This window comes from Argentina silus (assembly GCF_951799395.1).
Source record: "Argentina silus genome assembly, chromosome: 11".
In the NCBI taxonomy this organism is placed as follows: domain Eukaryota; kingdom Metazoa; phylum Chordata; class Actinopteri; order Argentiniformes; family Argentinidae; genus Argentina; species Argentina silus.
Genome location: NC_139665.1, coordinates 1,058,509 through 1,075,001, shown reverse-complemented (window position 1 = coordinate 1,075,001; position 16,493 = coordinate 1,058,509). Strand labels below are relative to the sequence as shown.

General features: G+C 48.9%; 2 protein-coding genes across 2 annotated transcripts in view; both read right to left on the bottom strand.

Moving 5' to 3' along the window:
* Window positions 1-1,449: 1,449 nt before the first annotated feature.
* On the bottom strand, window positions 1,450-14,130 carry LOC310812102 (ATPase family AAA domain-containing protein 2-like; the record flags this gene model as incomplete). The annotated part of the gene is made up of 28 exons (XM_083680521.1): window positions 1,450-2,440; window positions 2,767-2,895; window positions 3,246-3,382; window positions 3,775-3,918; window positions 4,204-4,326; window positions 4,680-4,839; window positions 5,243-5,439; window positions 5,874-6,009; window positions 6,172-6,357; window positions 6,637-6,823; window positions 6,992-7,106; window positions 7,539-7,853; window positions 8,261-8,351; window positions 8,496-8,655; window positions 8,849-8,937; window positions 9,317-9,491; window positions 9,651-9,766; window positions 10,068-10,176; window positions 10,718-10,819; window positions 11,124-11,141; window positions 11,646-11,760; window positions 12,206-12,352; window positions 12,447-12,528; window positions 12,725-12,803; window positions 13,194-13,308; window positions 13,536-13,585; window positions 13,721-13,815; window positions 13,978-14,130. 28 exons carry the CDS (start codon window positions 14,128-14,130, stop codon window positions 2,408-2,410), a joined length of 3,558 nt encoding a protein of 1,185 aa, XP_083536647.1. The 3' UTR covers window positions 1,450-2,407.
* Window positions 14,131-15,937: 1,807 nt separating this feature from the next.
* Window positions 15,938-16,493, bottom strand: part of qrfp (pyroglutamylated RFamide peptide) — a gene marked incomplete at both ends in the record, with an annotated part of 6,219 nt that continues 5,663 nt past the window's right edge. Inside the window, one exon of the mRNA XM_083680520.1 lies at window positions 15,938-16,405. Coding sequence (XP_083536646.1) covers window positions 15,938-16,405 — 468 coding nt within the window. The remainder of the gene's footprint in view (window positions 16,406-16,493) is intronic.

The window sequence follows — 16,493 nt, the reverse complement described above, 5'->3', positions numbered from 1 at the left end:
AATAATCGTACATTTACAACTTAATGTACACGGAAGTGTATTTAACAGGTGTCTTCGGGTGTAACTTTGCTAATATGACAGCCAAGTTAATCAGCTGTTGGCTCCATGATATTGAATCATCATCTAAGCCAATACCACGACAGTCCTCATCTAAGTCAGTACCACGACAGTCCTCATCTAAGTCAGTACCACGACAGTCCTCATCTAAGTCAGTACCACGACAGTCCTCATCTAAGTCAGTACCACGACAGTCCTCATCTAAGTCAGTACCACGACAGTCCTCATCTAAGTCAGTACCACGACAGTCCTCATCTAAGTCAGTACCAAGACAGTCCTCATCTAAGTCAGTACCAGACACTCCTCATCTAAGTCAGTACCACGACAGTCCTCATCTAAGTCAGTACCAGACACTCCTCATCTAAGTCAGTACCACGACAGTCCTCATCTAAGTCAGTACCACGACAGTCCTCATCTAAGTCAGTACCACGACAGTCCTCATCTAAGTCAGTACCACGACAGTCCTCATCTAAGTCAGTACCACGACACTCCTCATCTAAGTCAGTACCACGACAGTCCAGCTCATGAAGTGTCACATCGGAGCTCAATTGACACCTGTCTTGCAGATGATGATGATGATGATGATGGCTGTTGTTCCACACCACCTTAAGTGGCTACGTCATTACAGCAGGGTTCTAATGATGACCATTTTAAAACTTGTCACATTGTAATGCTCTCTTGTTGCACGGGTCTTTGTTTTGTATCCAGGCGTCGCCAACAAGATGGACACTCTCCTGGAGAGCCGGGCGGCGAGGCGGCGAGGGACTGGCGTCAGAGCGTCAACTTTCTGGCGAGGAGACGGTGGCGAAGTGGACATGGGCAAACCATGTGATGAATGTCTACTGCCATGACAACCCCTTCTCCCGACTGTCTCCACCCAACCCCTGATGGACGTCAATGGTTACAGCCAAGTATACATCTATCTGTTTATGTATGTATGTATGTATATATCTTTCCGTTTATCTATGTATGTATATATCTGTCTGTTTATCTATGTATGTATATATCTGTCTGTTTATCTATGTAGGTATATATCTGTCTGTTTTATGTTGTGGAACCTCAATCTTATAGACCTCATTTGTTTCTTCAGGCTCAAAAGCTGAGGAAAGAGTCTCTGACATCATCCTAAACAAGAGCCTTGTCGAGGATGTCGGAAAGTTGAGTCGGCAGTTGAAGGCGTCCATGGCTGATTCTGAAGGTCGCCCCACAGAATGTTGTGTACTGACACCCTGGAATGCTTTGGAGGTAACACCTGCCATGTCCAGATTCCACTACTAGTGCTGTCCATACAAACTGAATTCCAGTAGGATTGCACCACCTCACATGCAGTGTCACATTTGAACTATTTTCATGTCTCACTGTATTGTTTTGTCTCTCTAAAATGTCAGAGTTCTTGTAGCAGCAATGCACCACAACGAGAATGGAGGAGGAAGAAGACGAAGCAGCGTTGGAAAGGCAATGGTCCAGGTCCGGTCATGGAGAGGAGGCCTGAAGCCTGTGTAGCTGCATGTCAGGGAACAAGATGGCCGCCCCACCCGAACCGTCTTCCCCTGATAAACATCATCTGACCAAACCGCAGTATGCTGTGTGTGTTAACTGTCTGGAAATAGAGAAAAAAGTTTGCACTCCAAGTCGGCCGGTGAACCTGTTGTGATTTGCGTTACATGTCATGATACTGAAACAGTGTCCGGCTCTTCTGTGCTCACCCAGGTGTCAGGCTCCTCTTCCATGCTGCTGCCTGCCCCTGCCTGCCCCTGCCACAGTCCTATTGCACCCGCTGCATATAAACTATCAAAACTCCGTCTCCAAGTGCCTACAATAATAATACAGAACTACAACTCTGGCCAATATGGCTGCCAAGAAAGTGCCAGGTTTACGGGAAGGATAACTCGTGAGAAATCTTGGAAATCACAGCACGTCTGGTGGCTATATTGGCCAATGTTGTAATTCTGTATTATTGTTATTGTAGTTGCTTGGCAACAGTTTTTTTAATAGTTTATATGCAGTGGGTGCTGCAGAAGGACTGCTAGGACTGTATAGTTGATTCACTTACTTTAGACAGATGTGACTTCAATGTAAATATAGAAGTTGCATTCATGAGGCTTTGACTGAAATATGATTTTGAAAGTGATGGAACAACCTGGAAATGTATCTATCATACACTCATAACAGAGAATAACAAGGAAATACATACTAAGCAACTGTTAGCTCTCAGACCAATATTAAATGCAAGCTTAGACGATATAAACACTGAATCATGTAGAACTACATTAAAAATGTGCAAATAAACAAGGAAACTGTTCTGAAATGCATCATCTTTTATTAAAATAAGCCAAAACATCCAGTGAATTTAGGAAAAGTTGTCAACTTCTCTCTTCATTTCCTAAAATCAGAAAGAATTAAAAGAAATGAACACTGGTTCATCATCACACGTCATTAAAGTGACTAAAACAGGAGGAAACTAGCAGTGTGTAGACACATCTGTGTAGGGAATGTTTCATTTGTGGATGTCAGAGTGACTGGAGGCTGGTGGAGGTATAAATCGGAGGACGGGCTCATTGTAATGCATGGAACGGAATAAGGAACACGTGTTTGATACCATTCCTCATTCCATTCCATGCATTACAATAAGCCTGTCCTGCGATTTCTACGTCCACCAGCCTCCCCTGCTAGAGACACACAGAAGAGTGACTAGTTTTGGCCGCGTACCTGTATGAGCTCTGTCTTATCGTAGGTCTTGCGGTGTCTGTAGATACTCTGGCATAACAGGGCGTAGAGCTTCTCTAGCTGGTACACTTCATACCCCTCGGTTTTGGCCACAGCTCTTTTGAGTAATTCCTGGAATTAATTATCCACAAATCAAATGGTTCATTAGATAAACATAAGTGCCCTCCCTCACGCTCATGGCTGTTCACTCATTCAAGTTCACTGGCAGTGAATTATTGAGTTACAACTGTTGGTTATGTACAGTATTTCACCTGGTAATTACTTACAGTATAATGGCAGAATAGTTATTACATACGTAAAAACTATTAACTATGGAAATGTTCAGTTTGGGACTCTGATTGGGACTGACACCATTCAAACACCCCATGATTTAGATTCATCACCACATTATTGTTCTAACCACTTTGTAAACAGTTGCCTGACCTATGACCTAGACAGGAAGTGAAGGAGCATCCTGTTACCTTGAGCTTGTCGTGGTCGACGAGCAGCTGGGGGGTCTTCTGGGTGAGGATCTCCAGGGCCATGTCCACGTCGATCAGCTGCTGCTGCTGCTGTACCAGGGTACGGGTGGCGCGGGTGATCCGGCCCAGACGCCTCTCTGTGGGGGGGATGGACGGATATGGTCAGGGGGTCTGGTCTGGTCTGGTCTCTGTCTGTCCTCTGTCTGGTCTCTGTCTGGTCTCTGTCTGGTCTGGTCTGGTCTCTGTCTGGTCTGGTCTGGTCTGGTCTGGTCTCTGTCTGGTCTCTGTCTGGTCTGGTCTGGTCTGGTCTGGTCTCTGTCTGGTCTGGTCTGGTCTGGTCTGGTCTGGTCTGGTCTCTGTCTGGTCTTTATCTGGTCTGGTCTGGTCTGGTCTGGTCTGGTCTCTGTCTCTGTCTGGTCTCTCTCTGTCTGGTCTTTATCTGGCCTGGTCTCTCTCTAATCTGAACAGACTTACGGGGTGTTAGGGTGAATGAACAGACGTTAGGTGTGGGGCGCGGGGTCAGACTTACGTGTGGGGCGCGGGGTGTCTGCGGTGAACGGGGTGCTGGCGTCCTTGATGCCGGTGAAGCCGTGCGGCCGTTTGGACTCGGAGAACCCCTCCTCCTTCGTCAAGGTGTGGTAATAGGAGGGGGCGAACTTTGAGGACGTGCATCCTGCAGGAAGAACAACACCGGCGGGTTCATGAGACTAACGGGCCACAGAGACGATATGAGAGTTGAGGTTCGTTCCAGACATGTTTACGACAACATGGTGCACATACGAAACAAGTAGGTGAGGTTAGTGACCCAAAAGGGCTTTTAAGAAAAGCGTGTGTGTGTGTGCGCGTGTGTGTAACTAAACTACCTCCTGGGTAGATGTTGCATCATATTCCAGCAGACTTGTTCAGTGCATTTTTAAGCGATTAAGATGTCGAGCAAACCAGAAGAAGCAGCGCTCACCCCTGTTGTTGCGAGACTCTCTGATCTGCTCACAGACCCTCTCAAAGTCCTCGTCCAGCTCGTCTCTGATGATGGCGTGGACCGTGTCCTTCAGCGCACAGGCCCGGTGGCGGATCTGTCGATCTGGAACACAGAGAGGGGCGTTGGTGAGGGACGTGCAATACAAGAGGCCACACCAATGAGACTTGAGTACCCAGAGTACTGAGAGTGAACCACATTGGGGTCTTCAGATGTATGCTTGACATACTTTATACCAATGGAGGCTGGTGGAGGTAGAAATCGGAGGACGGGCTCATTGTATTTCATTCCATTCCACGCATTTTACCTCCTACCACTAATTCTACCTCCACCGCTGCTGTACACATAGTACAAATGGGTGGGATAATATAGAGTCGGGAATTTTGTAACGATTTGATTTCCAACATCAGAAAACAACGAGAATGTCAGGAGATGGATCAATGATGGTGGACGCCTACCAGAGGGGTCACTGTCGGGGTTGTACTCCAGGGCGTTCTTCCAGATCAGGTCCACGTCGCTGACAAACTCCCTCATCGTCACGTACTTGTGCAGGTCGATCTTGGACAGCACCGTGGAGAGGTCCATGGGATGCTTGATCACCGTCAGGTAGTCTGGCACCTGGAGAGGAACACACACGCCATCCATTCAATGTCCTCTTCTCTGGACGTCTCTTTGGGTGAGGGCAGGTTAGGGTTAGGGTTAGGGTTAGGGTTAGGGTTAGCCCTAACCCTAAGGGGGGGGGACTTTGAAAACATTCTGAATGTTTTATTCAACCTTGATTTGACCAGGTCTTGTTTAGCTATGAAGCAGCACTGAGATCACATGCTAAGTTAAAAAGCCTCCCCATTCCAGACCAACCAACCGGCTACCACCTTTCAACAACACATCAGTCATCGTAAGTAAACACTTCCATAGGAACAAGTGCCACCGGCAGTCGCGACGCCAGAGAGAGGAAGGAAGAGAAGAAGTCATCAGGGTTTTTCTCTTCCTTTTCACTCAACCGTTCATTCGTGTCCCTCACCTCCTCGATGTCCACGGGCTTGGTGAAGGCCTTGAAGCGCTTGTCCTGGGAGAGGCGCTCCGTCACGTTCCGCAGGAACAGCCTCAGCTCCCTCAGCGTGTCCTCCTCCTGCTCCTCCAGACGGAGACGCTCTCGCTCCGTCATCTGCCTGGGGGGCGGAGGGGGGGCCAGGGGCAGCACCTCCATGGCATGCATGACTATAGGGGGGGGTATAGGAATGGAGTGTGTGTGTGGGGGGAGGGTATAGGAATGGAGTGTGTGTGTGGGGGGGTATAGGAATGGAGTGTGTGTGTGTGGGGGGAGGGTATAGGAATGGAGTGTGTGTGTGGGGGGGGTATAGGAATGGAGTGTGTGTGTGGGGGTATAGGAATGAGTGTGTGGGGGGGGGGGGTATAGGAATGAAGTGTGGAGGGGGGGGGGTGGGTATAGGAATGGAGTGTGGAGGGAGGGGGGGGTATAGGAATGAGTGGGGGGGGGGGGTAGGTAACGAATATGGGGGTAAAGAGAGAGAGATTCAAATGTACTGTACAAATGTATCATACAGACCCTGATGCTGACTAGTACTGTTCACAAAACCAGCAAGTCCACATTGTTAATGTTGTCACGGGAACAGACAGGGTCCAGTACTGACGTGCTTTCTTCTTGGAGGCCGGCGCTTTGGCAGCCTGGCTCAGGATCAGGTCCTCAAAGAACTTCCTTCTCTCCTGCTGGGTGGGGGTTCTGACAGAGTGGACCTCGCCGTACTCTGCCCGGAACAGAGTCTGGATCTGAGGGAGGAGGAGGAACAAGGGTACGATAGTCGTATCGCTGTACGATCCATAGAAAAAATTAAGAACACTCCCCATGTATGAATATCAAATAATAGTATACAGGACAGTGTGGTGCCGGGGGGGTGTAGGGTGGGGGGTGGGGGGGGGGGCAGCAGGTACCTCTTCAGCCAGGTCGCGGTGGGTGACGCTGCAGGTGGCCAGCAGCAGGATGGGGGAGAAGGAGGGGATGTCCTGCAGCAGGCTGAGGAAGGTGGCCCTGAGGGCGAGGCCAGCCGTGTCCCACCACTGCTGGATGTGGGGGACGTACAGGATGCTGGGGGACGTCCGCTTGGCCTCGCAGAACACCTGGGGATGATGTCACTGTCAACAACAACAACCTGGCAGAACACCTGGGTTACAACAACAGAAGGGATGACGTCACTATCAACAACAACAACGATTTCTACTTCCACCAGTCTCCCCTGACAAGAAGGTCATTAGTCGGGCCATGAGGCTAGCTGTTCCAACCAGTGGACGGTACCTTGTCCAGGTGAACAGAGGTAGGTGGACCGTACCTGGGTCCAGGTGAACAGAGGTAGGTGGACCGTACCTGGGTCCAGGTGAACAGAGGTAGGTGGACAGTACCTGTGTGCAGGCCTCCTCGGGGGAGGTGGTGCTGACTCCAAACAGCACACCCATGTCCAGAGTGTAGACGGTGAACTTCTCCAGGGCGTGGAGCAGAGCGGGGCCCAGATGGGAGCTCTGACCCGCCCCGGGACGCCCGGCCAGCAGCAGCCTGGGACGGTGGGCGGTCGGGTGGCTGACCGCACTCCTGGAGGGGGAGAGAGAGATGGAGGGATGGAGAGATGGAGAGATGGAGGGATAGAGAGATGGAGAGATGGAGGGATGGAGAGTTGTCCTCTGTGGCTCAGAAAAAAAAAAACACTTGCGCAGACATGTGACTGATTTCGAGGGACCTGATTGGCTCCCTGTTCCCTACCTGGTGAAATGCAGGAAGCTGCCTTTGGTGCTCTGCTTGGTGATGGAGCTGTTTCCTGATTGGCTGTCGTCAGCGCTGTACATGAGGTCATCCTCCAGGATGCTGGACGTCAGATCTGATTAGATAAAACAATAGGCCATGACGTCATCTCCAATCACATGACCAATAATAACAATACAGACTGAAGAAACCACAGTCAGAGATTTACTTCCTCAAATAAATGGGAAATATCACGAGACACTGTCACTGGGGCTTGTTAGACCAGTAAAACAGTCGCCTGGGTTTCCCTTCTTTTGTTCTTGTTGTCTCATGTAGAATGTGTGTTTGTGTGTCTAAATGTGATGTGATAAAAGCATTTTAATGGTTTTCTTCTCAGGATTCTTGGAAGATGAGCCTGAATAAGGACTAAAAGAGATCCTAATAAAACAAACCAACCAACCAACCAACCAACCCCAGGAACATTCTAACCCTAACCCCAACCCAACCCAACCCTAACCCTAACACAACCCTAACCCTAACCCTAACCCTAGACCCTTCCCAGACCCACCTGCGGCCCTCTTCCGCTTCAGGCCCTGCTCGGCGTGGGGGAACAGCCTCTGCAGCACGTCCAGCAGGCCGGCGAGGGCGGGGCCCAGCAGCGGCAGCACCGCGGGCGCCAGGGCCTTGGCCGGGGACGACACGGCCCTCTGGGACGCCGGCACCATCTTCCTCATGGCCGTGACGAAGTCTCGGCTGGTGATGCTGATGGAGCCCACGTCCAGCAGGAGCTTCTGGGAGGTGGCGTAGATCTGGGGGTAGCGGCGCCGCAGGGCGCACAAGGCCGCCTCGGCGCACACCGCCTTGATGTCGGCGCCGCAGTAGCCTGGGGCGGGCGGGGAACGGCGGCTGTTACTACGGTTACTACGTGCACGATCGCCTATGGCACCCAAGTTTCAAGTTTCAAGTTTATTTAGTTTAACTTCAGTGTCGAGGGTGAAGTATTGCAAAGTATTGTTGCTAGGTAAATACCACAAAAAACACTTGGCACTCTAAGTGGCTTTTCAGCCATTAAAAAAAACCTTGTCTTGCCCAAATATGTGACCTTGTCTTGATAAATATTTAAGTATAGGTCTGTGTAAAGTATCTTTGAAACTTACTCATCATGAATGAACTGTATCAAACTCTAAACTTTGACAAACAACATAATATTATAAATCTAATCAAATTAGGTCAACAACAAAAGGTTTAAATGAGCTACACTTATTCATACTCAAATAACCAGTTCCCTACCGACACACTTATCAGCCAACTCATCCAGGAACGCGTCGGAGGGAGTCGGATTCCACTGCCTGGTGTGTATCTTTAAGATGTCTCTCCGGGACTGTAAGAGGAGATGGACAGAAAAGAGAGGTCAGCAAACGGTTGAATCCAAACTATAGATTTGCAACATAACCATCACGTCAATGGGAGATGTGGGCGAGAATCCAAGTGTTGCACCAAGTGGCTCAGATCCAGCTGGCCGTACCTCCAGGTCCGGGAGGCCGAACAGGAACTCCCTGTCGAACCGGCCGGGCCGCCGGAGCGCCGGGTCGATGGAGTCCAGCCGGTTGGTGGCGCCGATCACCACGACCTCCCCCCGGCTGTCCAGCCCGTCCATCAGCGCCAGCAGAGTGGACACGATGGAGCTGTCGGAGGAGTAACACAACGTTTTGCACACTGTGTTTGAATTGACGCCGTTCCTCATTCCGTTCCATGCATTACAACGAGCCCGTCCTCCGGTTTCCACCTCCACTCTACCCTCCGCTGAGGGAAAACTACACAGCGGTAACGCAATGGGAGAGTCCCTGAGTTGGACGACGCGGTGCTCGAATGCCTCACCTGTGTATCTGGTCTTGGCGGCTGGAGCGAACCGGAGCCAATCCGTCGATCTCATCAAAGAAGATAATGGAGGGCCTCATCTGATAGGCCTGCGGACACAAATAAACACGTCTCCCTTTCAGCGGGTATGCAGGCAATGTACAGCAATCAGCCATCCCGGCACTTGACCTTTGACCTATAAAGACCCACAACAACAAAGACCACCAATCCCTATCCCCTACATTTGAGCCGGTAACAAATACAAGACTCCCTTAACCAGGGGAGGCTGGTGGAGGTAGAAATGTATGAAACGTCATGCATGAAACGGAATGAGGAGTGGGGGTACAGTGTCAGCTCATTCCGTTCCGTGCATTACAATGAGCCCGTCCTCCGATTTCTACCTCCACCAGCCTCCCCTGTCCCTAACCTGTCCATACCACCCAGTAATAGGTGTCTGTGCCCTCTGGTGTGGAGGTGAGTCAAATGTACCTGATCAAACAGCAGCCTCAGCTGACGCTCCGACTCGCCCACCCACTTGCTCAGGCAGTCGGCTCCCTTCCTCATGAAGAAGGCCACCTTCCTGTCCCCCTGGCTGCACTCATTGGCCAGCGCCCGGGCCACCAGGGTCTTCCCCGTCCCCGGGGGGCCGTAGAACAAGCAGCCCCTGGAGAAATGAGACCAAACAACGTCACAGAATGGGGTACACCTGGGGAGGCGGTGGAGGTAGAAATCGGAGGAAGGGCTCATTGTAAATGCCCGGTCCTCCGATTTCTACCTCCACCAGCCTCCTCTAGTGTGTTTGCAACCCTTCCACAACCCTCACCTCGGGGGCTGGATCTTGAACTTGTCAAACACCTCCGGGTAGAGCAGAGGGAACACCACCATCTCCTTCAGGGCCGAGATGTGGCTGGTGAGGCCACCCACACTGTCGAACCGCACCTGGGAAGAGAGGAGGAGGGGATGGAGGAGGAGGGGATGGAGGAGGGGATGGAGGAGGAGGGGATGGAGGAGGAGGGGATGGAGGAGGGGATGGAGGAGGAGGGGATGGAGGAGGAGGGGATGGAGGAGAAAGAAATCTGAGTTGAGCTTTTTACTCACTTTGAGACCGTAGCATTTATGTTCACCAGGTTAAAATGGCTGAATTTATCACTGACGTTTTCAGTCGAACATTCAACTGAACAAAGTCCCTGCCACATTTCATCTTCGCTGTGATGTTTCTGTATCTGTGTTCAAGACTTACCGACTGGTCGATCAGCATAGGGTCCACATCCGCAAGGCTGGCACCGATCTTCATCCTGTCTTTACGGATTCCCAAAAAGTCTTCTTTGCGCAAATTGAGAGGTAGGCACCTGGGGGAGGGACTCCAAAATGAAGGAGATATTCTGTCTTCTAAAGCTTATTCTGAGCTTCAGAAGCTCAAAACCCCACAGAGCTCCCCACTGATGTATTAAACACTAGAAAACACAAGAGATTTTACCTCTAAAAATCTAAAGAATATTAATTGTATTCTGTTCCTTGTAACTCAAGTCACACAGAGCAACTCATGAACCAGATCATGTGTTGACTCCAGCTGTCTGCCACAGAATGATGCTCACCAAGGAAACCATGGTAAACCAAAACAACCACGCCGGAACCTTCGCCCACTGTGACATCACCGGCCACTACACATTATGTCATAGTCAAAGTTCAAAATAAAACAGAAGCATTGGTCTAACACTACACCTATCACCTTACATGTTCCTTCATGGAGGACTGCATAGTGTCCTATTACAATGTGGAATGATAAATAGAACAGAATAAAGTGAATATGAGAAATAATGAGGTGAACTGTTTTATCCAAGTTTGAGGGGGAAATCTTCTGAAAATAATTTAAATGACTGTTTCACTGACCTGCCAGAGTTCTTACTTCCACACTGCTCCGTATCATCCTCTTCAGAGGAGTCTTCCTCGTCTGAGGCTTTGGCCTCTAGGGGGTGCCAGCCATGCTTTCTCCTGTGGGTCAAACCGAACCGTAAAGGTGAGAGACACTGGTGAATACATTACATCACCTTCTATACCACCTTCTACATCACCTTCTATACCACCTTCTACATCACCTTCTATACCATCCATCACCTTCTAGGTAGGAAAGACATGAGATGGACTCTTCATTCCTTATTGATCACATGGCAACATCACTACCTCTTCAACCCAAAAGTGATGGATTGTGGATGAAATGAATACTACAACACCCACACCCCCACATTCCACAGGTCCTGAAGAATCCTAACTTGTTCAAACGGTGCCAAAGACTCACCTGCCTATAGACCCGATCCTGATGTTCCAAACCATTCAGAAAGAAAAAACAAGAGGAAAACATTCAAACGTTCATCAGGTTTCATACAGTCATGGGGCGGGGGGCGGGGCGGGAGGGTAAAGTTCAAGGACTTTAAAGGTTGTGGCTGGATGGGATATATACCGTTGTAATCCCATCTATGTTTACTTCGACTTTTATACAAACCTTTGTAGCATTGAGCTGGAAAATATGTTACTAGTCTCCAGTAGCCATGGTGACAGCTGACAGCAGCTAAGTTCACAAGTGACAGTGAACTGATTTTGATCTAAAAATTAATGACAATATAATAATAATAATAATAATAATAATAATAGCTCATAGGCAGGGCATGGTCATTGTAAATAATGAGAAAAAAAATCTATTTCTCTTCAAAACAATTTGGACAACAACAAATACATTTTGATCTGAAATTAAAGTGTACAAAGTAAAACCGATGTTTTCTACATTTGGACTGGACCGGCAGTATGGTGGATGCGATCTGACCTGCCGCTTCTCCGACTGGTGGTGTAAGCGCTCCTGGGGACTGAGGCGCTGATGCGGTAGCTCCCTCTAGTGGACGACATGGGGCTGTTGAAAAACATGGCCGGCTTCCTGGGTTCTACAGGCACAACAGTGAGACAGGGGGAGCCTGAGTACAGATCTGAACCAGGGGAGGCTGGTGGAGGTAGAAATCGGAGGAGTGTTGTTGCAAGGTAAACACCACATAGAACACTTAGGTGGTGAGTGTTCCGGAATTCTTTGGCAGTTAGTGAGTTAACTACTTGATATATCCCTTTATCAAGGCATAAAGCCCTTTTTCCTCCTAAGTATTTCACTTGAATGACTTATTTCACTTATTTTAGTTAGAGGGTCTCTGTAATCAACCCCATCATTGTAAGTCAGATGCTCCATTTCCTTTGTCAAAATGGCTGTCTGTCATGACCATGTGACCTGACTAAGCAGATCTAATTTGGGCGATTTTATTCACCCTCGGCACTGAATGATGTAAGACTGTTGTGATGGTGTTCAGTGTGTTTTTGGGACTAATCTCAAAGGGGACCAACCATCCAGGGGCGCCTGGTAGCGGACAACAGCGTTTTTCTGTCTGGCTTCATGACACGTGCTATGAGCACCATCATCATCATCATCATCCTCGCCGTCATAGTCTTCGTCGTCCTCATCTTCGTCATCCTCATCGTCATCAAAGCACTCTGGAAATAAGCAATGGGGCCAACAGTTCATAACAACACAAAATAACCATGACGCCTTGAGTTTTGTCATCTTTGGACAAATGTAGAGAGATACCTTCAATGGCCTTGTTTTGATTGGCGTCTTTTTTGGTTGGTCGGTCAGAGATCTTTATTTTCTGGGCTTTAGAACAGATTCTCTGTAATTCAAACAAAAACAACAAAAACAACGGGCTCGTTGGAATGAGGGATGGTATTAAACACACCAGCCTGATGCACCACCCTCACAATGGGGCTGATACAGTCAGAGGCTGTAAACCGTTATACCAAGAGGACATCCTCAAGAGCGTGATTCCAAACCACCTCCGCTACATCGGCTAGAAGGGAAAGCCTCACCGTGTCATTCGAGTCCCTGCTTCTCTGGCGACTCATCTTCTCCATGGCGCCCATCTTCAGGAGAACGGCCTCGGCAGTGCTGTCGCGATGCAGACAGTGGCATAAACATCCTTTAGCATGATTCCATTGAAGATTTCAGTTGCTCTCAGTAGAGGCAGAAATCGGAGGACAGGCTCATTGTAATTCCATGTAATACAATAATACATACCATTTAGCTGACGCTTTCATCCAAAGCGACTGACAGAGCAGTGAGTGCATACATTTATCAGTATATATGGTCCCAGTGGGAGTTGAACCCACAACCTAGGCGCTGTTAGCGCCATGCTCTACCAACTGAGCCACAGAGGACCATGTATTAATTCCATGTATTACAATAAGCCCTGTCCTCCGATTTCTACCTCCACTAGCCTCCCCTGGTGGTCGGTGTATGTTGATTGGCTGGTTTGGGTCAGGTGGTGCTTGTCCTTACTTGGTGATGATGCGGTCGTAGATCACGGACTGCTGGTGTTTGCTGGTTCTGGTGCTGCGTCGTACGACCCCCTGAGACCCGGCGGGCCGCGGGCTGAGGAACCTGTCAACCTGACCTGAGCACGTAAACAGAACACACAACAAGTCAGAATCCGTCAGCAGTTCAGGTCTTATCGGTCTGAGCATCAGGAAGTCTTTAAAAGTCGGCTAGAATTGTTGTTTGGTTGTTTTTGTTTGGTAATGGCATGCCTCTCACGTCAACTAAATCTGAAAGTCATTTATTTGACATCTTACATTTCAAGAGGGTATGGGACATGATTAAGATGGAGACAATAATGCTAACCAGTTTGGTCATCTTCATTGGCCCCGTTGGCCTGAAACCTTGGCGATTTCCTGTGAAGAAATAAAAACGAAAGTAATAATATGTCAGCAGAAAGCAACACAGGCCATTTGTCAACAAGGTTATCAGCCTCACATAACAAATGACAAAAATCTACATCTCATCATTTCGTTGATAATATGAGCTACCTTGTTATCTTTCTGAGGGGTCTCTCCGGTGTTTGGCCACTATTAAAGGTTGTGATTCGGTCGTGTTGTCCCCCATCCCTCCCAGAGAAATAACCCTGAGAAATAAAACACAATTCTCCAAGAATAAAAAGTCAGTTAAAAAGATATAATCAACCTGGAGGACTTTCATGAATAAAATGCATCTGTTAAAGTGAAGACTCAGTTGTAGCCAAATAGATGATTTCTATGTGCAGTGTGATTTAATTGCCGTTGGTCACCGTGTTGACGGTCCTGACGGGTGCGTCGCCCTGCAGCCGGGTCAGGCGGGCGGACTTCCTGGGTGAGCCCTGCGGGGAGGTGAAGCTGGCTTCGGGCTGGGTTGACCTCTGCGGGGTCGGTGGGTCTGCGTTACCTCGGGGTAACATCACCATCCTGACGGTCTGCGTGGAATAATAACTGATACTGTTCACTGGCTAGCTACAGGATTGCTGTGAGCGAATGGGTCCTCATTTATACAGCTGGCAGCCACAACGAAACATGGTCTATCTAAACGAAGCTGGGCTTGGGCTCAGTGTGTTCCCCTGTATAAATAAAGGTTAGATAAAATCTAAATAAACGGGATCTTGTGCCGTGTATAAATTCAAATGAAAACACCGAATTCTGGCGCGTCCTACGTCACTGAGAAGTTCCACACATTTCTGTAAATAAAAAAAGAAGATATGATTAATACTATCATTAATTCATATGTCTTTTGGGGGTCTGGTGGTGGTGGTGTTTTGTTTTGTTTTGTTTTATCGAGCCCGTCCTCTGATTTCTGCGAGGTGGGTCTATTACCATGTGGATGGAGACAGGTCCATATGCTCCGTGGTGATGGAGTTTATTGGTGATGTTCGAGAACAGCGGTTTTTAGCAGTTGCTGATCAGCGCTTGTCAGTTCCCAGTTTTTTCCTAGGCACCTGTGAAATAGAGAATACAGGTGTGCAAAATACCTTTTTTGTCATTGATAACATTTTCATGATCAGTCATGTTTTCTTGACACATGTGTAGGCTTACCTAAATGAGGAAAAGCCCGAAATGCCGGGATGTGTAGAGTGTGGTAGGATACAACATGAGATGTAGTCATTTCATGTTCAAGTATACGCTTTTCATATTAACGTGAAATTAGTGTTCTTTTCCTCACAAAAACAAACGTATGTTTGTGAAATTTCAACAGAGCAGTAAGTGTACCCTGAGCCTTCAGCTGGGGTCGTCCTGCGGAAACAGCTTTGAAGAGGACCACCACAACATGTCACATCCTCAGGCTGCTGCTAGACAGCGGCTGCTCGGTCAACAGTGCTCCGTGCTTATTATCGGATATATTAGGTTACCAAATACCCCACTGAATGATTGACAACACGAAGAATCATGTTGTCTTGGTCAAATGTATTTTATAACGTTAGGAAGTGAATTTTCATCACCAAAGCTTGTTTTCTCTCCCTCTGAGCCTACGTTGTGAGGACAGCCTACGTTGTGGTATTTGAGAGATCTATTGATTGCACATCTATGTTCAGTTGATGGTTGTGTTATGTGGTAGTTATTGAAAGAGAGTTCATAGGACGTTCTGTTAAGGTTCATATAAACAATAGCAGCCATGTTGTCACTGCCATGTTTTCAAGCCGTGCAGCAGAATCTCACGACGTTGTCCAACGTGAGACTACACAGATACACAGATACACAGATGCACAGACCCGCCTGTTCTGACCTGTTCTGACCTGTTCTGCACAGGTTTAACGGTTACCTTTTCAAAATGGGATTAAAATGAGGACAAAAAAGTTCACATTGCAGGCAGGAGTCCACATATAATAAACCATACTGTATCCACATACCCTCAATACATGTTTATTAAGTTACAATGTTGATAGACTTTCGGTTTGGTACTTTGTACTTGGTCTTCCTGTATATCATGTCATATATGATTGATTTGACATACTGTTAATCTGGTTGCGTTTGTCTTCTTTTTTTTATACTTCTTACCCTTTCTTCATCCCTCTCCCCCAGGGGAGGCTAGCGGAGGTAGAAATCGGAGGACGGGCTCATCGTACTGCATGGAATGCATGGAACTAAGAATGGTATCAAACACACATTCCGTTCCATGCATTACAATGAGCCCGTCCTCTGATTTCTACCTCCACCGGCCTCTACTGGCGTACGTACCCCACCCTTCGGGAGTCTCAGTCTTTTGCCTGTGCCCTCCCTGATTCATCGCTTCCTTCCGAAGCGGAACCCGAACCCTCCTTTCTCCCTGTTGAAGGCCTGCAGCCCCCCAGCGATGGACGTCAGAGCCTCGTTCCTCTTCCCCCCCCCCTCCCCCCCCTCTCCGTAGTGAAGAGTCTCCATGGGGTGACCGGGGAACGGACCGAGTGGCGTCCTCTCCAAATCCCCCCTCTGGCCCCTTCTGATGCCCTGCTGTCCCCAGCCGTCCTCCGCCACCAGCTCCCTGAGCAGCCGCAGGCGTGGATCCCCAGGCCCCAGCTCCAGCAGCGAGCCCCAGGGAGGGAAGCCCCCGGCGGGTACGGCCACAGGGACGTCCAGGGAGGCCTGGAGCTGGAGGGCAGCCTCCCAGTCTGGGATCTCCAGCGTGGGCAGGATGGCCAGGGGGAAGTGGGGGTGTGTGTACGCCCCGGGGACAGTTACCAAGAGAGCCAGGGAGAGGAGAGCCAGCATCGGCTGTGAGGAGCACAGAGGGAGCAGCGGGAGTCTCATCTGGAGGTCGGTGGGGAAACAGTTTTAAAAAAGTCACTATAGAGTAAGAAGA